Source organism: Eretmochelys imbricata, chromosome 14, assembly GCF_965152235.1.
Source record: "Eretmochelys imbricata isolate rEreImb1 chromosome 14, rEreImb1.hap1, whole genome shotgun sequence".
Lineage (NCBI taxonomy): Eukaryota > Metazoa > Chordata > Testudines > Cheloniidae > Eretmochelys > Eretmochelys imbricata.
Window position 1 is genome coordinate 14,689,639 of NC_135585.1, and position 16,760 is coordinate 14,706,398.

A 16,760-nucleotide genomic window follows, 5' to 3' on the forward strand; every position below is an offset into this window, starting at 1 on the left:
ACTCAAGATTTATCAGAGCTGTGTACTTTCAACACTACTTTACAGTGCAGAATGCTAGGGAATGAGAAAGCATGACATGTCCAAACTATCTTCATTCCATACAACCCGCCTCAGAAAAATCCGTCGTATCTTTTGGCCCCGAACAATCTCAAACCAAGACCTGTTCACTCAGTGCAGCCAAGGGGATCTGAGCACCATCATTGCTAGGAGTCATTGGAGATGGATCGGTCATGTGCTTCGGATGGAAACTGATTGCATCACCAGAATAGCATTAAGATGGACACCTGAAGGAAAGCGAAAACGAGGCCTCCCGAAAACAACATGGCAGAGAGCTGTGGCAGTTGGACTGAGAAACCTGGGGCACAACTGAGGAACCACTGAAAGACTTGCCAGAAACAGACAGGAGTGGAGGAGCTTCGTTGCTGCCCTAAATGCCAGAGACATAATGGGAACACGATGTGATATGATGGGGTTAAAGCAAATTATTCCTACCACAGCATTGGCCCCATAACATCAATTCATTAACAATAATTTGACGAGCTGATCCCAAGAGCCAGCTGAGTACATTGTGCCATTATCACTGAATTTTTCATAAAAAAAACAAGGCTTCAATTACATAAGCTTCCTCCCTACACCGATTAATGTCAAATCACCAGCTGCATATCAGCTGATAGCCACTGGCAACTAGCTGTAGCTTCAGCTTCACCATTTGCCTCATTAGGAAAAGGGGAACAATGTGGGAAGCATTCTTAGCTATTCTCACGTTGCCTTTGGCAACAGGTAAGTCAAATTATAGTAGGACCAGGGGAAAACCCCTGAGTAATTTATATTCTCATACATGTATGAGGAAGATTAAAACGGGCACCCTAGTCCTGCCAGTGTGAAAGGGGACAAAGATCTGACAGTGGTTTTCTAGCAGCTACAGCCCAATGTCTTTTAATCCTCTGATGCATTCCTATTCCATAAGCTGGCTGCGTGGTGTATGCTGAGATCCTGCCCAGTATTGCTCTGATAAAATGATTTGGACATAACCAGACTCATTTTATTTCCACAGGTGCTGCCCCAGAACAGCTCTGTAAATACGACGACGTTCTTCAGTACCTGAATATCTCCTCTGAAAAGGCACCCGCACTACATACAATACCGAAGGAAAATTGGGAAGAGCCGTTGAAAGTGGAGGTACAATTTATATTGATGTCCATCCTCTCAGTGGTAAGGAAACAAACCTCTTTATTATTCTGTATAGTAGGAAATATTGTGGAGATTGAAAAACTGAGGCAGCTGATGATCCTAAAGTGAGTGAATGACTTCTCTCACTCATACCAGCACAAATCAGGAGTAACCCCAGTTACTGTTACTGATCTGAAAAGGTAGAACCCAAACCTTAGGTCTTCTTCTGACCTTCTCCAGACTTCATGGCTGTGGTTTGAAAGTAGAATCCAGAGCAATGTTTGGAGGTGCCAGGTGTAAAATAGTTTGTCACATCCGCACAAATGTGAGAGTTGTTTAAAACTGTTTTAGTGATAACATGTTGAACAGGTGTCACATTAAAATGAGCTCTAAAAGATCAAAGTCCAGGGCAAGATTCATTTCTATAGCAGCCTCTTATCCACTTTTTAATTGACCTGTTAAGCTACACTGTGTTGCCAAAGTAATGCAAAGTTGTCCAAGAATACTCAGGAACTTGATCCTTGATTTGGATTTCATCAAAACGTCTTTCTTTTTCTGTTTCCTGCACACGCATAAAAAGCACCTCTTACCAGGGAAACACCGCCCTCTGCTTAGCCTGGGTGAAGGAAACACACATTATTATCTGATGTTACAGCAAAGTGGAGTTGGGGGGAGCGGGGAGAGTCAGTAAGGACTTGTGCAGTTCTTGTTTGGTTTTTCCCTCCTTATATACCAAGAACCTGTTTGTCAGAAGCTGGGAATGAGCGACAGGGGATGGATCACTTGATGATTACCTGCTCTGTTCATTCCCTCTGGGGCACCTGGCACTGGCCACTGTTGGAGGACAGGATACTGGGCTAGATGGACCTTTGGTCTGACCCAGTAGGGTCATTCTTATGATCAGAGTCTGAAGACTCTATTTCCCTGAGCCATGTTGTAATTTTTCTCCCATTCTACTGCTCTGGATCCTCTCCTAGCGCAGATTTGCATAGAGAGGTGTACTCTATCAGGCAACTATTTTTTCCAAACATTGAATCTTACCATCCCAATCTACTCCCCAGTTTGTAAGACCAACAACAGTAAGTTATTGGCTTGACCTGATTTTCTCATATCTCTGACACCCTTCTGAACAGCCCCCAAACTCCGTACCTACCTTAGTTAAGGAAATCATGATAATCACTTTCCCATTTCGTTTCTCTAGACTGAAAAGCTACAAACTGTCACTGTCTATTTCTTAGTGACCATGGTAAGAGATTTTTTTTCTGTAAAATCAAAGCTATTTCCTGTGTGCTGTGAGTCCAGAAATTGTTTCCATTCCGTGATTTTTCTTTCCTCTAGAAGTGGAAAAATGTCTTTGTGACTTGGAATCCTCAGGATTTCTGTAACATTTCCAACCTCGTTCTGCCAGTGGATACATTTTGGTCCCCATATATCATCATTTATGAACAGTAAGACTCCCCTTGGCCGATTTCAACTTGCTTCTGTAAGAAGGGTAATTATGAGGGACATGATGGGAGCCACTGAAATCAATGCGACTAACTCATCTGAGTGAGGATTATTCACACAAGGAAAGGTTTTGCTGGGTGAATTGTATGTGTGTGGGGGTGTGCGAAATAGCTAAGAATCAATTAACTGATCTCATGCTACAGTAAGAAAACATTCATTACATAAAACGGGGATTTTTAGTCCCGAAGCAAGGGGGCACTAGTAGAGAAAGTTTTCCCATAGGCTGCACAATCTGACAGACAGGGAAGCCAATCAAAAGGAGACAGACTCCAACAGTATATCTTAGAGGCTCCTGTTACTTTTTATTCTGGAAGTCCAGGAGATGCCCACTGTACTATGATATTTGGTATTGTCCCTAAATGGTTAATTATTCATGATTATTTGTTAAGAAGCAGCTGTGTGCTCAGCACTGCACAAGATACAAATAAAGACATAGGGCCTGATTCTGCTCTTACTTACATGGTGGAAATCAGGAGTAATTCAGCTAACGTCAATAGTTAGGGGGTAGAAGCTGTGTGAGATCAGAATTAGGCCAACAGTCCCTGGTCCAATGGGGCAAGAGGTTCATATATGCTTGAATGTATTTTCTGTCTCATCTAGCCCGCTAATGGGGTGCACTACAAATCTTGGTGTAGATTGGGGTTATCAGCCCTTCTCTGCGCCCCAGACTTTCTCTGTTTGTTTTCTCTCTTCCCGTCTCTCCTATCTCCTCCCACAGCTTTTTTGTCCTCTCCTGTTTATTTTAAATCTCTCATCCCTTGTTACTCGCTGTCACTCATCCTTTCTCTTCTGTTTCCTGTTGTGTGTGTAGTAAGGTTCACTGACCATTCAAAGTCAGACTAACAGCGAGTTTGCAAATAAAATATTGTCTTCGATCTGCAACAAGTGTTTTGTCATTTTACTTTTCATTGTTGTTGAATCATTGGTTCCTTCAGAGTGGATGAAGAGAAATCGCTCAGCAGGCCCTTTCTGTCCATCACTCACAACGGCATCGTTAGCAAAACCCGACAGCAACAGGTCACCATAACGTGCAGCTTGGAGATGCACCAGTTTCCATTTGACACCCAAACGTGCAACATGAGCATATCCTCATTTATGAATTCAGGTATGTCCATTCTTATTCACTTTTTTACAACTAGACTGGATTGACTGGTGCTGGCCCCTGTCCCCAGTTAGACAATGGACTAGATGGATCACAGGTCTGAGCGACTATTGACATTTTTATGTTCACTACTCAACAGTGTACATTGTGTTAAAAAAAATTATGGCGCAAGGTGAAAACAGGGCCATAGCATGATCTCCCACTATGGAGTCTCATATATATATATATGTCTGGAAGAATCCAGGACCTGCCCCTGCAAACCCTTTATTCCCAGGAGTGGTCATCTAGTCAAATGATTAGTCCCACTGACTGCAGTAGGGATTACTTGTATAAGAGTTTGCAAGGTCTAGTCCTTAAAATGTGCATGAGGGTCTAGATTAAAAATAGAACTCCAGAGGCTGAAGTTGAGAGGACTAATCACATGACTGAGAAAGGGCTGCAGGATGGGACCCAGACTTAGAGCTCTGAGCTCCAGGCTAGAGATCTAGGGTCTGGACTGCTGCATTCTTTCTTATTTTATCCCCATGGTAGTCGCAGAAATGGAGAGGCAAGACTTATTTTCAGGCATGATCTTTTATTGTTTGCATAGCACAGGTTTCCATTTAGCTACAAATATTCTAATAACTCAGTTTCACTTGAAAAGCAATTAGCTTAGTTAAAGTAAGGTATCAAATGTTTCATGACATTCCTAGACTTTAAAGCCAGAAGGGATCATTAGATCATCTAATCTGACCTTCTGTGTATCACAGGCCATTAAATGTCACCCGGTTACCCCTGAATTGAGCCCAATAACTTGTGTTTGGCTAAAGCAGCTCTTCCAGAAAGTCAGCCAGTCGCAATTGGAAGAGGAAATTCTTTGCTAGGAATGCAAGTAGTAAACACGCCCAGTTCACATCTGGGAGTAAAACATTCCAGGGAAGGGGGCTAGTCATGTCGGTATCGAGACCTCGATATTTTTCCCAAGAAAATGCTCCATTTGCACAATTGCCACCTTAAGGATCATCCTTCTGTAGCTAAAGGAATGTGCTTGCAATAGTGAGTCTGTGCAGAAGAGGGCCAGATAGTAGCTACTCCTAAGTATTTATGGAAGCACAGGGAAGAGACAGACACTGCCAACTGCTCCTCCAAATGCTTGATCTAAAGCTCACTGAAGTCAGTGGAAAGACTCCCACTGACTTCAATAGGATTTGGATCCAGGCCATAAGATGGGAGACAGAATTCAACCAAGTATCCAAGACCAATGGAGTTATGAAACTCCTACTGTCAGCAGACATTTGTTCCCATTTAAGTAGTGACCACTGGGCCAGATTCTGATCTCAGACTGATATAAGTCCATTGATTTCAATGAAGTTATTGCCAGTTTATCCTGGAGTAAGAATCAAGCTCCAAGTACATGACTAGTTCTGTTTTGGGCAAGAGATATAATTTTCCCACCAGGGGGATCTTAACCTTCTCTTCCCTTCTTCTGAATACACACCTGGACTATGGCAGCAGATCTGAACTCCCTGCACTGAGAAAGGAACCACCTTTAAACCACTCTGTCCTCATTTTCTTTCTTCAAACAGAAACAGACATTATACTCCTGTCCAGTCAGACAACAGAAGAGGCGAATAAACAAAGCCAACTTTATCACCTGACCAATGGAGAATGGAAGTTCATGAACATAAACATCATACAACACACAGAGTCATTGGAGGAGGAGGAGTTTGCTGTGATCACCTATGAGGTATTGCATCATCAGTGCATTTCACACACTATATATTTCATTCATTCATTGACTTACCAAAAACACACCCTTCAGAACATCAGGGCTCACCTACAAAAACTAAAAACACAACCCAAGCAAAATCTAGTCATCTTTAAAGGACTAACCCCCACAATTACAAATACACATTTCCCTCACCAGGCAAAGAGCTTTATAAATTATAGGTATTTTAACAAAAGGTCCAGCAAAATACAGATTATTTACTTATGTCCAAGGCTTAGTATTGCTACCTTAGCAACTTTGTGAGAGTTTAAAATCTCAAAACACAATGATCTGATAAAAATGAAAGTTACTTACTGTACCTCTAAATGGAGGTCTCAGAATGTGGCACCTCTGCAGGGTCAGAGTATTGTGCCAGGCCTGCCTGAACCCTACAATGTAGATCTGTTGAGCTAAATCAAGAAAGAGCTGAATTTGCTGCTCATGCCAAGTGCTGCATTCTACAAGGAGTTCATGGGGGAGATACATAACTCCCATGTCTAAATGGGAGAACTACAGCAGTCTCACAAATCCAGAAGCACATGTGCCCAAGACAACTCATGCTAGTTCCACTGCCACATTCCTAGCATCTCTCACCTAACAGTGCAGGAGACAAGGCCAAAAAGAGGGTGGAACCAAAGCCAGATCATGCTTTACAGTACAGCTCTCATAGGAGCATATGGGGTCAGACACTAATGCTGGCAAGTCACTGGATTCCTTCATAGCTGGTAACAAAAACATATTTTCATGCTATAGAACACCACAATCCTGGGGCCAGATCCTCAGTAGGTACAAACTGCTATAGCTCCACTGACATCAATGGAGCTACCCTGATTTATACCAGCTGAGGATGTGGTCTAAGGCAGTTTCCTCTTCCTGTGAGATCTACTATAGGCCACTCTAAGACAGCTCACTGCACTAGATGGACCTTTTTGTCCGCTCCAGTTTTAGCGTGTGTGTTTAGGGGAGTAGAAGAAAAAAAACCAGACATGTGAGGGCATAGGTATTCAATGGGCACATGTGCATGAATATTCATACAGAGAATACCAGCAGGAAAATAGCAAGAGTGGAGCAAGAGAAGAACCAAGGGCTCGACCCAAAATGAGGGCAAAGGGGGTTAGGTGAAGTGGCTGGAAGTAGGTGGTAGAAAGAGATGGGCAGGTAAGGAAGAGCTAACAGGACAGGTGGAAGAAGGGTCAGACTATGAGCGGAGGGGAAATTGGGGTTAGCAAGGAGGAAATGAAGGTAAGCAAGGAAGGAAAGAAAGCCGGGGACAGGATGAGGGCAAGTGTTTAAGGCTGGCATTTGAAACTTGGGCTGCACTAGAGGATGGGAAGCCCACTGGGGCCTCTTCCCTCCTTTGAGTTGATAGTGGTAGCCTGGATTCCAACCACAGTTAGAGAGTTAAGCTGTCATGGGATAAGAGGGAAGGTCCCCTCATGGACTAGTAACTGGTTAAAAGATAGGACACAAAGGTTAGGAATAAAGGGTCAGTTTTCAGAATGGAGAGAGGTAAATTGAGGTGTCCCCCAGGAATCTGTACTGAGACCAGTCCTATTCAACATATTCATATATGATCTGAAAAAAGGGGTAAACAGTGAGGTGGCAAAATTTGCAGATGATACCAACTACTCAAGATAGTTAAGTTCCAAGCAGAGTTCAAAGAACTAGAAAAGGATCTCACAAAACAGGGTGACTGGGCAACAAAATGGCAGATGAAATTCAATGTTGACAAATGCAAAGTAATGCACATTGGAAAACAATCCCAATTATACATATAAAATGATGGGGTCTAAATTAGCTGTTACCACTCAAGAAAGATCTTGGAGTCATTGTGGATAGTTCTCTGAAAACATCCATTCAATGGGCATCAGCAGTTCAAAAAGCGAACAGAATGTTGGGAAATCATTAAGCAAGGGATAGATAAGACAAGACAGAAAATATCATATTGCCTCTATATAAATCCATGGTTTGCCCACATCTTAAATCAGGGGTGGGCAAACTTTTTGGCCTGAGGGCCACATCGGGGTTCCAAAATGGTATAGAGGGCCGGGTAGGGAAGGCTGTGCCTCCCCAAACCCTAACCCTATCCATCCTGTCCCACTTCCCACCCCCTGACTGCCCCCCTCAGAACCCTGACCCACCCAACCCCCCCAACTCCTTGTCCCCTGACCACCCCCTCCTGGGACCCCCTGCCCCTAACCACTCCCCCAGGACCCCACCCCCATCCAACCCCCCTTGCTCCATCCCCTGACTTCCCTGACCCCTATCCACACCCCCACCCCCTGACAGGCCCCCCTCTAAAGCCCCTTTCAGAATGCAGCCCTGCAAACATGGGCGGAGGACTCAGGAGGAGCAAGGGCAGCCACACAGCCGGAGAGAAGTGGCAGTTTCCCCTTCAAAGTGCCGCTTCTCTCCAGCTGGCTGCACAGCTGCCCGGTGCTTCGCCCTCGCCACCCGCCTGCTCCCCTGTGGCTGCAGGCGAGCCTCCCTTCCTGCTCTCCCCTGCAGTGCAGCCCCCTCCCACGCTGGCAGCACTGCGAGCTGAGACTGCGGGGGCGAGCAGGGGAGGGGCCAGGAACTAGCCTCCCCGGCTGGGAGCTCAAGGGCCGGGCAGGGTTGTCCCATGGGCCGGGCAGGATTGTCCCATGGGCCGTAGTTTGCTCACCTCCGTCTTAAATACTGCGTGAAGATGTGGTCACTCCATCTCAAAAAAGATATATTGGAATTGGAAAACGTTCAGAGGGCAACAAAATGATTAGGGGCATGGAACGGCTTCCATGTGGGGAGAGATTAATAAGGCTGGGACTTTCCAGTTTGGAAAAGAGACGACTAAGGGGGGAATATGATACAGGTCTATAAAACCATGACTGGTGTGGAGAAAGTAAATTAGGAAGTGTTCTTTACTCCTTCTCATAACAAGAACTAGGGGTCACCCAATGAAACAGCAGGTTTAAAACAAACAAGAGGAAGTATTTTTTCACACAGCGCACAGTCAACCTGTGAAAAACTCCTTGCCAGGGGATGTTGTGAAGGCCAAGACCATAACACAGTTAAAAAAAATAGATAAGATAATGTAGACTAGGTCCATCAATGGCTATTAGCCAGGATGGGCAGGGATGGTGTCCCTAGCCTCTGTTTGCCAGAAGCTGGGAATGGGCAACAGGGGATGGATCACTTGATGATTACCTGTTCTGTCATTCCCTCTGGGGCACCTGGCACTGGCCACTGTCAGAAGACAGGATATGGGGGGCTAGATGGTCCTTTGGTCTGACCCACTACGACCATTCTTATCTTCACAGTTAGAGGCATCTGTCTTATCCCATCAAAACCAGCACTAATCCAGGCCATTCTGTTATTTCATGTTTGCCTTGTTCCCTCCAGATCTCCATGAAAAGACGACCCATTTTATACGTTTTGAACCTTATCTTCCCAACATGTGCTCTCTACTTACTGGATATGACTATTTTGTTCAGTGCGAGCTCTTTTGGGGACAAGATCAGCTTCCAGCTGTCACTCATCATTGGAGAGTCTGTGTTAGCTCTGATTCTTAAGGACATTCTTCCCACTTCTTCCGATGACCCACCCATAATAGGTACTTGTCTTTATTGAGTAAAAGTCACTTTATATTCGACATGCACTGGATATAAGGAAGAGAGCAGAATACAAACATGCCACCTATTCAGAGATAGTAAGAAGAGGAACACGTAGCCACTGCAGTAGAGCTGTAATACTATAAGTCCCTATTCAGAGCAGTTTCTAGACTTGGGGCACTATATTTCTTCTTTGAACAGAAGCCCACAGTAGAAAGAACCATGGATCTAGAGGAAGGAAAGGCAGAGAGTTTATCAAGCACATTGTCTTGGTCTTGTTTTGCAGTGATGTTTTTCATAGGTGTCTTTGTCCTAATGATTATGGGTGTATTGGAGACCTGCCTATTAATGCAGCTGAAGAAGAAACCCCTCCACCCTTTCCTCAAGGCTATGAAACTGCTGAGATGCCACGAGCAAGATAGAACATCATCCAGAAAGCTCCTAAGCAAGCAGGGTTGGTGTTTGGTTACCTCCATTTGAATATCCGTATCCAGTGTCAGGGTTCTGTCAGTATGGAGCCCCTTATCTCTGGAAATCAATCATGCTAGCAGGCTTAGAACCCAAGTCCATTGTGTTTCAGGCCACATTTGATTATACATTCACACACAGTTAAGATACCTACCTCTCAATGTCATCAAGGTGCATATATTATACTAATGAAATATATTTACATACACACAAAAGAGCTGCACCTTTGTTATTTATGGAGGCTCAGCTGTAAACCTAGCCCCACACAGAGTCCATCAACTCTGGCCAGCCCCACAAGCCCATTCAGCAAGAACAGTCCCTGAGATTTTCTGATGGAAAAATGTATGAAATTTTAATAAAAACTATCAAGCAAATAAAGTCAAGTTTAGCATCATGCAGGCCTCAGCTCTTGTCCACAATTTACCCTTATGTATATTTACTTTTGGCTGCTGTTCTGCCCATTGTAGGAGATTCGCTGACTGAGATGGCCATGGGACAAGAGGAGAGGAGGGATTCAAACCCACTTGGAAAGGGAAATATAGAACTACCCATGCTTACGGGAAGAATCAATGAGGAAGGGCAGCGAATTGGGACCCAGGCAGAGCTACAGGAGTATGAGTCAGCTCTGGAGAAGATGTTTTTCTGCAGTCATTTGCTTTTATCACTACTGTTTATCATCATTATTATTGTACAATGGAGTGGTTAAATGTGGGCTAATTGCCTTTTCTAATACTTGCTTCAACCACCTCCCTAAGAAGGTTTTCCTGCTTCTTATGCTTGAATTAAGCTGTATACTGCATGTCTGAATAACAGTGCAAGCTCTGCAGGGCAGGAGCCTTGTTCTTGCATGTGCTTTGTAAAGCAATGTGTACACCTAGGGCATCCCATCAGCAAATAAGTTACCTGAATAAAATACATTCATGGAACTAATGTTCCAGCTGACAGGGAATTTTTGGAGTAGGTGTAAGTCATCTTAGCTGTACCTCTCAAAAGTGCTGAACTACACATGGAGATCTGGGGGGAACAAAGCAAAGATGAAATAACACAATGGACTAGATTAGTGCTGGTCTTGATGGGATGAGACAGGCTCCTCCAACTGTGACAGGAGTCCAGGCTACCATTAACCAGGTCCAATGAGCGTATCATGGACAGGTTACAGAGAAATGCTTGTGCTTGTAATACAGAAAAATGATGAAATTTATACTGGGCTGCTCATTTGGTTCGCTGAACTGTTGATCTCAGTCACCCGAACAACCTTAAGTTTAATCTGAACGGCAAGAACAGGGAGAGTATTCTACAATCACTAACCCTTGGCATCCTGCTTGGAAGACTCAATCCTGTCCCCCTTCAGGAACTATCCTCACCCTGTAAAGAGTGCAGAGCCTCCAAAACCAATTGCCTGCTTACTTCACAGCATTCATCACTCACTTAAAAAAACCCAAAACTCCTAGTGGATTTAATGTTTAGTTTTGAGATCAAGACAAAGACACTTTTGTGAAGCCCTCTACAATTACTTTATTTAAAAGATTCTAGAGAATTTGACAGTCACCAGAAACTGCTTTTGGACAGATTTACAGGTCTTCAATAGGTTTGTGTGGCCAGTATGGATATTTCTCCTTGTCCAATTTGGTTTCAGGGAAGACCTCATTCAAGTCCTCAAATGTCATCTGATCAAATGGAATCATGGTTCTGAACTTCTCAAGCTTGAAGTGGGAGGAGAGACCAGAAAATGTTAAAGTCAGTTGTAAGCAAGCATTCAAATTAAACTAGATGTACAATTAGAAAATTAAAACAAGGTTTCATACCAAGCTGCCTTAAACATGAAATTCACAGGGTAGAACCCACCAAACTTACCTGTTTCTCATACTGGACAATACGGGATTTAGAGGCCTGCACATATTCAGCAGCACTCTTAGCCTGCAAGAGAACAAAGGATTTGGTGAGCACATTAATCCTAGATTGTTTCCTGCAGTGAAGCTGTGACTCTCATCCCATTTCACTTTAGCCAGGGAAAGGGAGTCACCATTCTCGTCTTACCTCTTCCTTAAAGAGACACTGACTTTAAAATAGCATCTGCTTTAAATAAAACAGGTAAAAGTAATGTCAAGCCCTTTATCTGCCCCTGATTCTCCTTGCCATTTTTGTGGGTTTACAATAAATGTTTGTTTTCTAATACAAGTTCTCTGTCCCCTGTTGCTATGTGAGATATAAGAGGGAAATTGACTAAGTGCATAGTCAGTTTAATCATTTCCCCAAAGTATTTTCAAAAGCACAAAAGAAACTGAAGAAACAGATTGTTTTTTTATTACAAAAGAAAAAAGCTAGTTATCAGTAGTTGTTACAAGTAACACCTACTAAGTAATTTTCTAGACAAGTGATTTTGCCCCCCAAAGCCTGCAAAGATGGAGAGAGGTTTGAAGTTACCATTCTTTGTTGCACTGATCGGTTAGGATGTAGATTCAAACACTTTTTAAAGGGATTGCAGTGAGAATCTGAAGTCAGGTAAACTCCCAAAGCCATAGGCTTCAGCCTCTGCTGCTAAGTGTTAAAAAAATTAATATAAGCCACTTTGTTCAAACTTGTTTTGAACAGCGGGTTTACAAGACTCTAGTGATCTAGAAGTTTTTAAGCAGACACATTCTGTAACAGAGGAAGCCACAAGGAGCTTGAGGCTGACAAATTCTCTGGCTAAAGACAACATCAATGACCTGAGTACAACCCCTGGAGTTTGTTACACCCACCCTCCTCTTTCAGACAGAGGAGGAACCCACAGAATTGAAGTGACACTGTGCAATGCTCCATCTTAACCGCTGCAGTCTCCAAGAACTCCAACTGCACATTAAAAAGGAGTCAGGCCTATTTTATGCAATTTAGGTGCATCCTTTGGGCTGCTGACAAGATGCCAATATGCTCCTCAGTTGATCAGAGTTTGGCTGCCTTTGTCTTACACTAATTTCAAGTTTATTACACCAGAAGAGCAAGCTGAACTGCAATCCAGTTCCAGACTCTAAATCCCCAAGTGTGGCCATGTATAGGTAGAGAGAACCTATTCATGCTCAAAAGATGCCTATATGCACAAACCCAGACTTGCAGCTCCTGTACCTCAGCACAACTATCCACCAGCAGACTCCAAGTCAGAATTATTCTACACCACTACAAAGATTAAAGAGAAACTATGTGGCAGGGAAGAGTTTTTAAATACTTACAGCTTCCTGTTCCTGGGCATTTATCTTGTCTGTTTGTGTGTCCACAGGCTCAGGAACCTTTAGTGCACTGTACTGTAAATTCAAAAAATAAATTCTAAACGTGTTGCCTCTCAATACTATTAAAAGCTCTGCATGCTCCCAGAGCTAATATTTCCCCAGTAGCCAGACTAGTGCTCTTTGGTCTCCCCAAAAACACTCTCAGACCCTTCCAAGTGAACTGGCTTCCTGTAGTAGGAATCAACACCTATCAACTCAACTTGATGCCAGCTTCACAAATAGCGTTAGCTGGCTCTCATATGTACATAACATACTCAGCACTGCATTGTCACTGTCGTAGTCTTGTACAAAGCCAAAACATGTTAATGCTTCCATACAGCACCAACAATCTAATGCCAAAGGGTTACTATCTTGTCCCACAAACCAAGTCAAGTTATACAGATGTAAAAGAAGCTCCCGAATTCCTCTAAAGGTCAGTGGGTCCTTATGGACTGAGCACAGGACCAGAAGCTAAGAACTGCTACATTCTAATTCCAGCTCGGACACCAATCCCCTATGTGATTATTGATTATTTGCCCAATGCCCATTTATAAAAAAAGGTTAACTTCAAAGGATTATTGTTATTACCACACCACTTCGGGGTGTTAACAGTGCTTTTTACTTCCTGCCCTTCAGTGGCAAGGGTTGAAGGGATGTTTGAACAGTCTCTCCCCAGACAGCACAGAGTTATTTCTCAAGCCATCACACGTGATTCAATAGTATTTGCAAAATTTTACTCCAGTAGGCTTCTGGACCAGGTCCTTGGCTACAGCCAAGGAGAACACAGCACAGCTCAGAATGTAATGGAGGTGTACAAAGGTGGCCCTTTTCACTCCTGATACTGGAGCAGCTGCATGCAGGCAAGTATCAGAGCATACATCACACTGCTCTAAATTATGCAGACTACTAAAAGTCTCAAGAGGCTAATACAGCAGTTGGGAATCAGCAGAGAATAGGGAAATTCTGACCATATACTCTTTCCTCTGGCCACTTCTACACCTACAGCCAGGAAAACCTATGCAGGCTGCAAGAGAAAAAGCATTAGCTTTATACCACTGGAGGATCCCCCTCCTCTAAAATGACCCTTCCTATTTTTAGTTATGCTAGCTTTTGGGCTGCTTTGTGCTAGCAGTGTGATGCAAAGCAGCTGCACACCACAGCACAGGATCTGGGCCAATACCTCCTAATAATCTCACCTACCAGCCTGCTAGAGGAAAAGTTCAGAGTTCTATGTCTTGTACATCAGATATGAGCAGCCTCCACTTGGATTTCAAATCAGCAGCAACATCTAATTGAGGACGAGAATCTCACCTTCTTTTCAAACTCATCCACCATGCCAGCCTTAGCAACTGCAGTCTTGTAATAAACCCAGTCAATAGCGGGGGGCTTCTCTGGCAAGGAGGTCAACCTGTACAGGTGGAGCAGAACAGCTGATAGCAAGTTCCACACCGAGCAACTCTGCAGTCTCCATTGCCCCGCCCATTATCAGGCCCCAGGGTAGCAACTATGCTAATTTTAGTTGCCAATATTTTCAGACTCATCATTAACATGGAAAGGCAATAAAGCAGCCACACAAAATTCTACATGCCTACATTTGCCCTCCCCCCCCACACACACACGCACTTTGGTGGATTGGCAAGTACAATACTCTCAGTTTTTTCATCATGAACAAGCAGGCAAGGAGAGTTTGTGAATGGGATGGTTAGTTTTCATTATAGTTTTGTAAGGCCGACAAAGGGTTTAAAAAAAAAAAAGCAATGGTATTTTAGCTGTATCTACACTACAGAGAGGGGTAACAGTTTGTAGAAATGTTGGTGGTGCCCAGAACGCCCAGAGCCTGCCCCCCCAAACTCTGCCCCCCATCTGCCTAAGGCTCTGGGAGGCAGTTTGGGGGCTGGAGAGGGTGTGTGGGAACGGGGTGGGGGTACAAGTTCTAGGATGGAGTTTGGGTGCTGGGTGCAGGCTCCGGGCTGGAATAGGGGGTGGGTGTGCAGGAGGGGGTGGGGGCTGCGGGCTCTGGAATGAAGTTTGGGGACAGGAAGGGCTGTGGAGGGAGGGGGATCATAGAACTCGCCACCTAGCACTACAGAACCTGTGCGGGCACAACACTTCTGGCATAGACCAGTGTAAACACAATATACACAAACAAAAGAAGGTTTTTTTGCCAGCACAGGAACACACCTCCCACAGCGATGCTAGCAATGCTGACAAAAGGCCTCTTCAGTCAGCATAGCTGTATCTACACTGAGGGTTTTGTCAGCCTAGCTATGTCATTGGGGGTGGTGTATTTTTCACATGCCTGAACGACATAACAATGCAGGTATAAATTTTAAGTGTAGGCCAAAGTCTTAGCTGCCATGGCAAACAACATGTGCATCAAGCAATAGCAAATCTAATGTCCAATAGGATTCACTATTGTTTATTGCTGCCAAATCTTGCTAATCGAACACTTTTTAAAAGACTTTTTTGATCAGACCAAATGTAACCTCTCTCAGAACTCCCACTAACATTATAGTTGACTGTAGCACTATGGAGAAGATCAAGAAAGAGCAGAATTTGGCTGTTAAAAAAAAAAAAAAAAAAGGCAGGCTTTATCGTGAGGAATTAAGACTCATTTTAACATCCTTATGGCAGGCACACAGTTATGAGAATGCCACTTTACACACCGACTGCCAGTGCTGAATTGCTAATGCCACTGCCTTCTCACCAGAGCAACCTTTTCACACTGAAATATACTCACTTGGCTGAAAGTGCATCGCTGCGTGTTTTCAGGGCATTAAACATAGCTCTCTGATTGGGAGGCACTCTCTCTGCAAATGCCATCCAGTCAATCGCTTTCAGAGTAGCCCTTCGACCTGCCATTTTTGTGTTCTAGAAAAATAAAACAGCAGAGAAACTTAAATTTTAAGAGGAATTCTGAAGAACAGGCACGTTTATTTTTATCAATGTAAAAGTCTGGGTATTTCATCAACTGAAACTTCACTTCAGCTATCTCTTTGCTGCAATTGCACTCATTCTACTAACTAGCACACCAAGAGTAATGCTTATAACAACACTTCACATTCCTCATGTTGCTGAGAAGAGGGAAGCACTTTACAAGCAATAACTGAGCACCACAGTACTTCGCTTAGCTAGATAAGATATATAGAGTTCGTTTCAACAGGACTCAAATGCATTCAGCCCCAGAGTGGATCATGGCAGCACCCAGCAACGCTATCAAACTGTTTAAGACGAAGTAAAGGCTACTCCACCCAGTTACTGGAATTATAACCACCCATGTGTGGTTACCTAGCCACAGAGTCAGGCTCCAGACATCACCCTGCTCTTGGTATGGGAACTTGGATTGTTCCTGATCCCTACATTGATTTAACAGAATTATCATACAGATCAAGGGCTGGAAGGGGCCACAACAGACCACCAAGTCCAGCCCCACGAAGTCACCTCTAACGCCAAGCTAGGACATCATCGGAGGTTTGACTCGGGGGACAAATTGCTCCTCGACTCACCCCTCCCCCCCAGGCACGCGTCCCCCATAACCCGGCATAGCACGGGGGAGGTGACGGGATGCGAGCGCCCGCTGCGAGGAGGAGGATGCCACCCCCACCGTTAGCGGACCATAGGGATCCCCGCCCGCCTCACCACGCAAGGCCAGCGGGAGACATCACCTTGCTGGGCAGAGCCCGCCCGCCCGCGCCGGGGTCTCCGTCCCAACCCAAACCACCCAGGTTGGTCTCACCTTCAGCGACCGCAACCACCACCACCCTCCTGCTAGGCAACCTCCGGAAACCCCGTCCGACGCCAACCAATCATAGCCCAGTGGCCCCGGAAGGACTCTCCCGCACTCTCCTCCCACCCCGCCTTAGACAACCCGGAAATGATTATCAACGGCTCTTTCAACACCAATGCAATTTAAAAAATTCTTCCCCTCCTGTTTA

The 16,760-nt window shown here is 44.4% G+C and overlaps 2 protein-coding genes across 3 annotated transcripts; one reads left to right on the plus strand and one right to left on the minus strand.

Annotated features, from left to right (window-relative positions):
- The first annotated feature begins 1,194 nt into the window (after window positions 1–1,194).
- On the plus strand, window positions 1,195–10,413 carry LOC144274830 (5-hydroxytryptamine receptor 3A-like). Its single transcript, XM_077833925.1, has 8 exons — window positions 1,195–1,212; window positions 2,372–2,416; window positions 2,509–2,618; window positions 3,612–3,781; window positions 5,344–5,504; window positions 8,907–9,117; window positions 9,402–9,569; window positions 10,051–10,413. Exons 1-8 carry the CDS (start codon window positions 1,195–1,197, stop codon window positions 10,287–10,289), a joined length of 1,122 nt encoding a protein of 373 aa, XP_077690051.1. The 3' UTR covers window positions 10,290–10,413.
- A 660-nt stretch (window positions 10,414–11,073) lies between these two features.
- ATP5PD (ATP synthase peripheral stalk subunit d) lies at window positions 11,074–16,683 on the minus strand. Of its 2 annotated transcripts, none has more exons than XM_077833992.1 (6): window positions 16,562–16,683; window positions 15,566–15,696; window positions 14,137–14,233; window positions 12,790–12,861; window positions 11,438–11,500; window positions 11,074–11,286 (listed from the first exon to the last, which is right to left on the minus strand). In XM_077833992.1, exons 2-6 carry the CDS (start codon window positions 15,685–15,687, stop codon window positions 11,155–11,157), a joined length of 486 nt encoding a protein of 161 aa, XP_077690118.1. In that variant the 5' UTR covers window positions 15,688–15,696; window positions 16,562–16,683; the 3' UTR covers window positions 11,074–11,154. The 2 variants fall into 2 exon arrangements, with proteins under 2 accessions (XP_077690118.1, XP_077690119.1); XM_077833993.1 differs by having other exon boundaries at window positions 16,491–16,602.
- Window positions 16,684–16,760: the final 77 nt, after the last annotated feature.

Bases quoted from the DNA above. Each gene is read 5' to 3' on its own strand.
- LOC144274830 (XM_077833925.1), top strand. The intron at 5,505-8,906 runs GTATTGCATCAT...TGTTCCCTCCAG, and splicing joins TTGCTGTGATCACCTATGAG to ATCTCCATGAAAAGACGACC. The intron at 9,118-9,401 runs GTACTTGTCTTT...CTTGTTTTGCAG, and splicing joins CGATGACCCACCCATAATAG to TGATGTTTTTCATAGGTGTC.
- ATP5PD (XM_077833992.1), bottom strand. From the start codon at position 15,687: ATGGCAGGTCGAAGGGCTACTCTGAAAGCGATTGACTGGATGGCATTT. The intron at 14,234-15,565 runs GTGAGTATATTT...CCACCTGTACAG, and splicing joins AGCGATGCACTTTCAGCCAA to GTTGACCTCCTTGCCAGAGA. The intron at 11,287-11,437 runs GTAAGTTTGGTG...TCCCACTTCAAG, and splicing joins TTGTCCAGTATGAGAAACAG to CTTGAGAAGTTCAGAACCAT.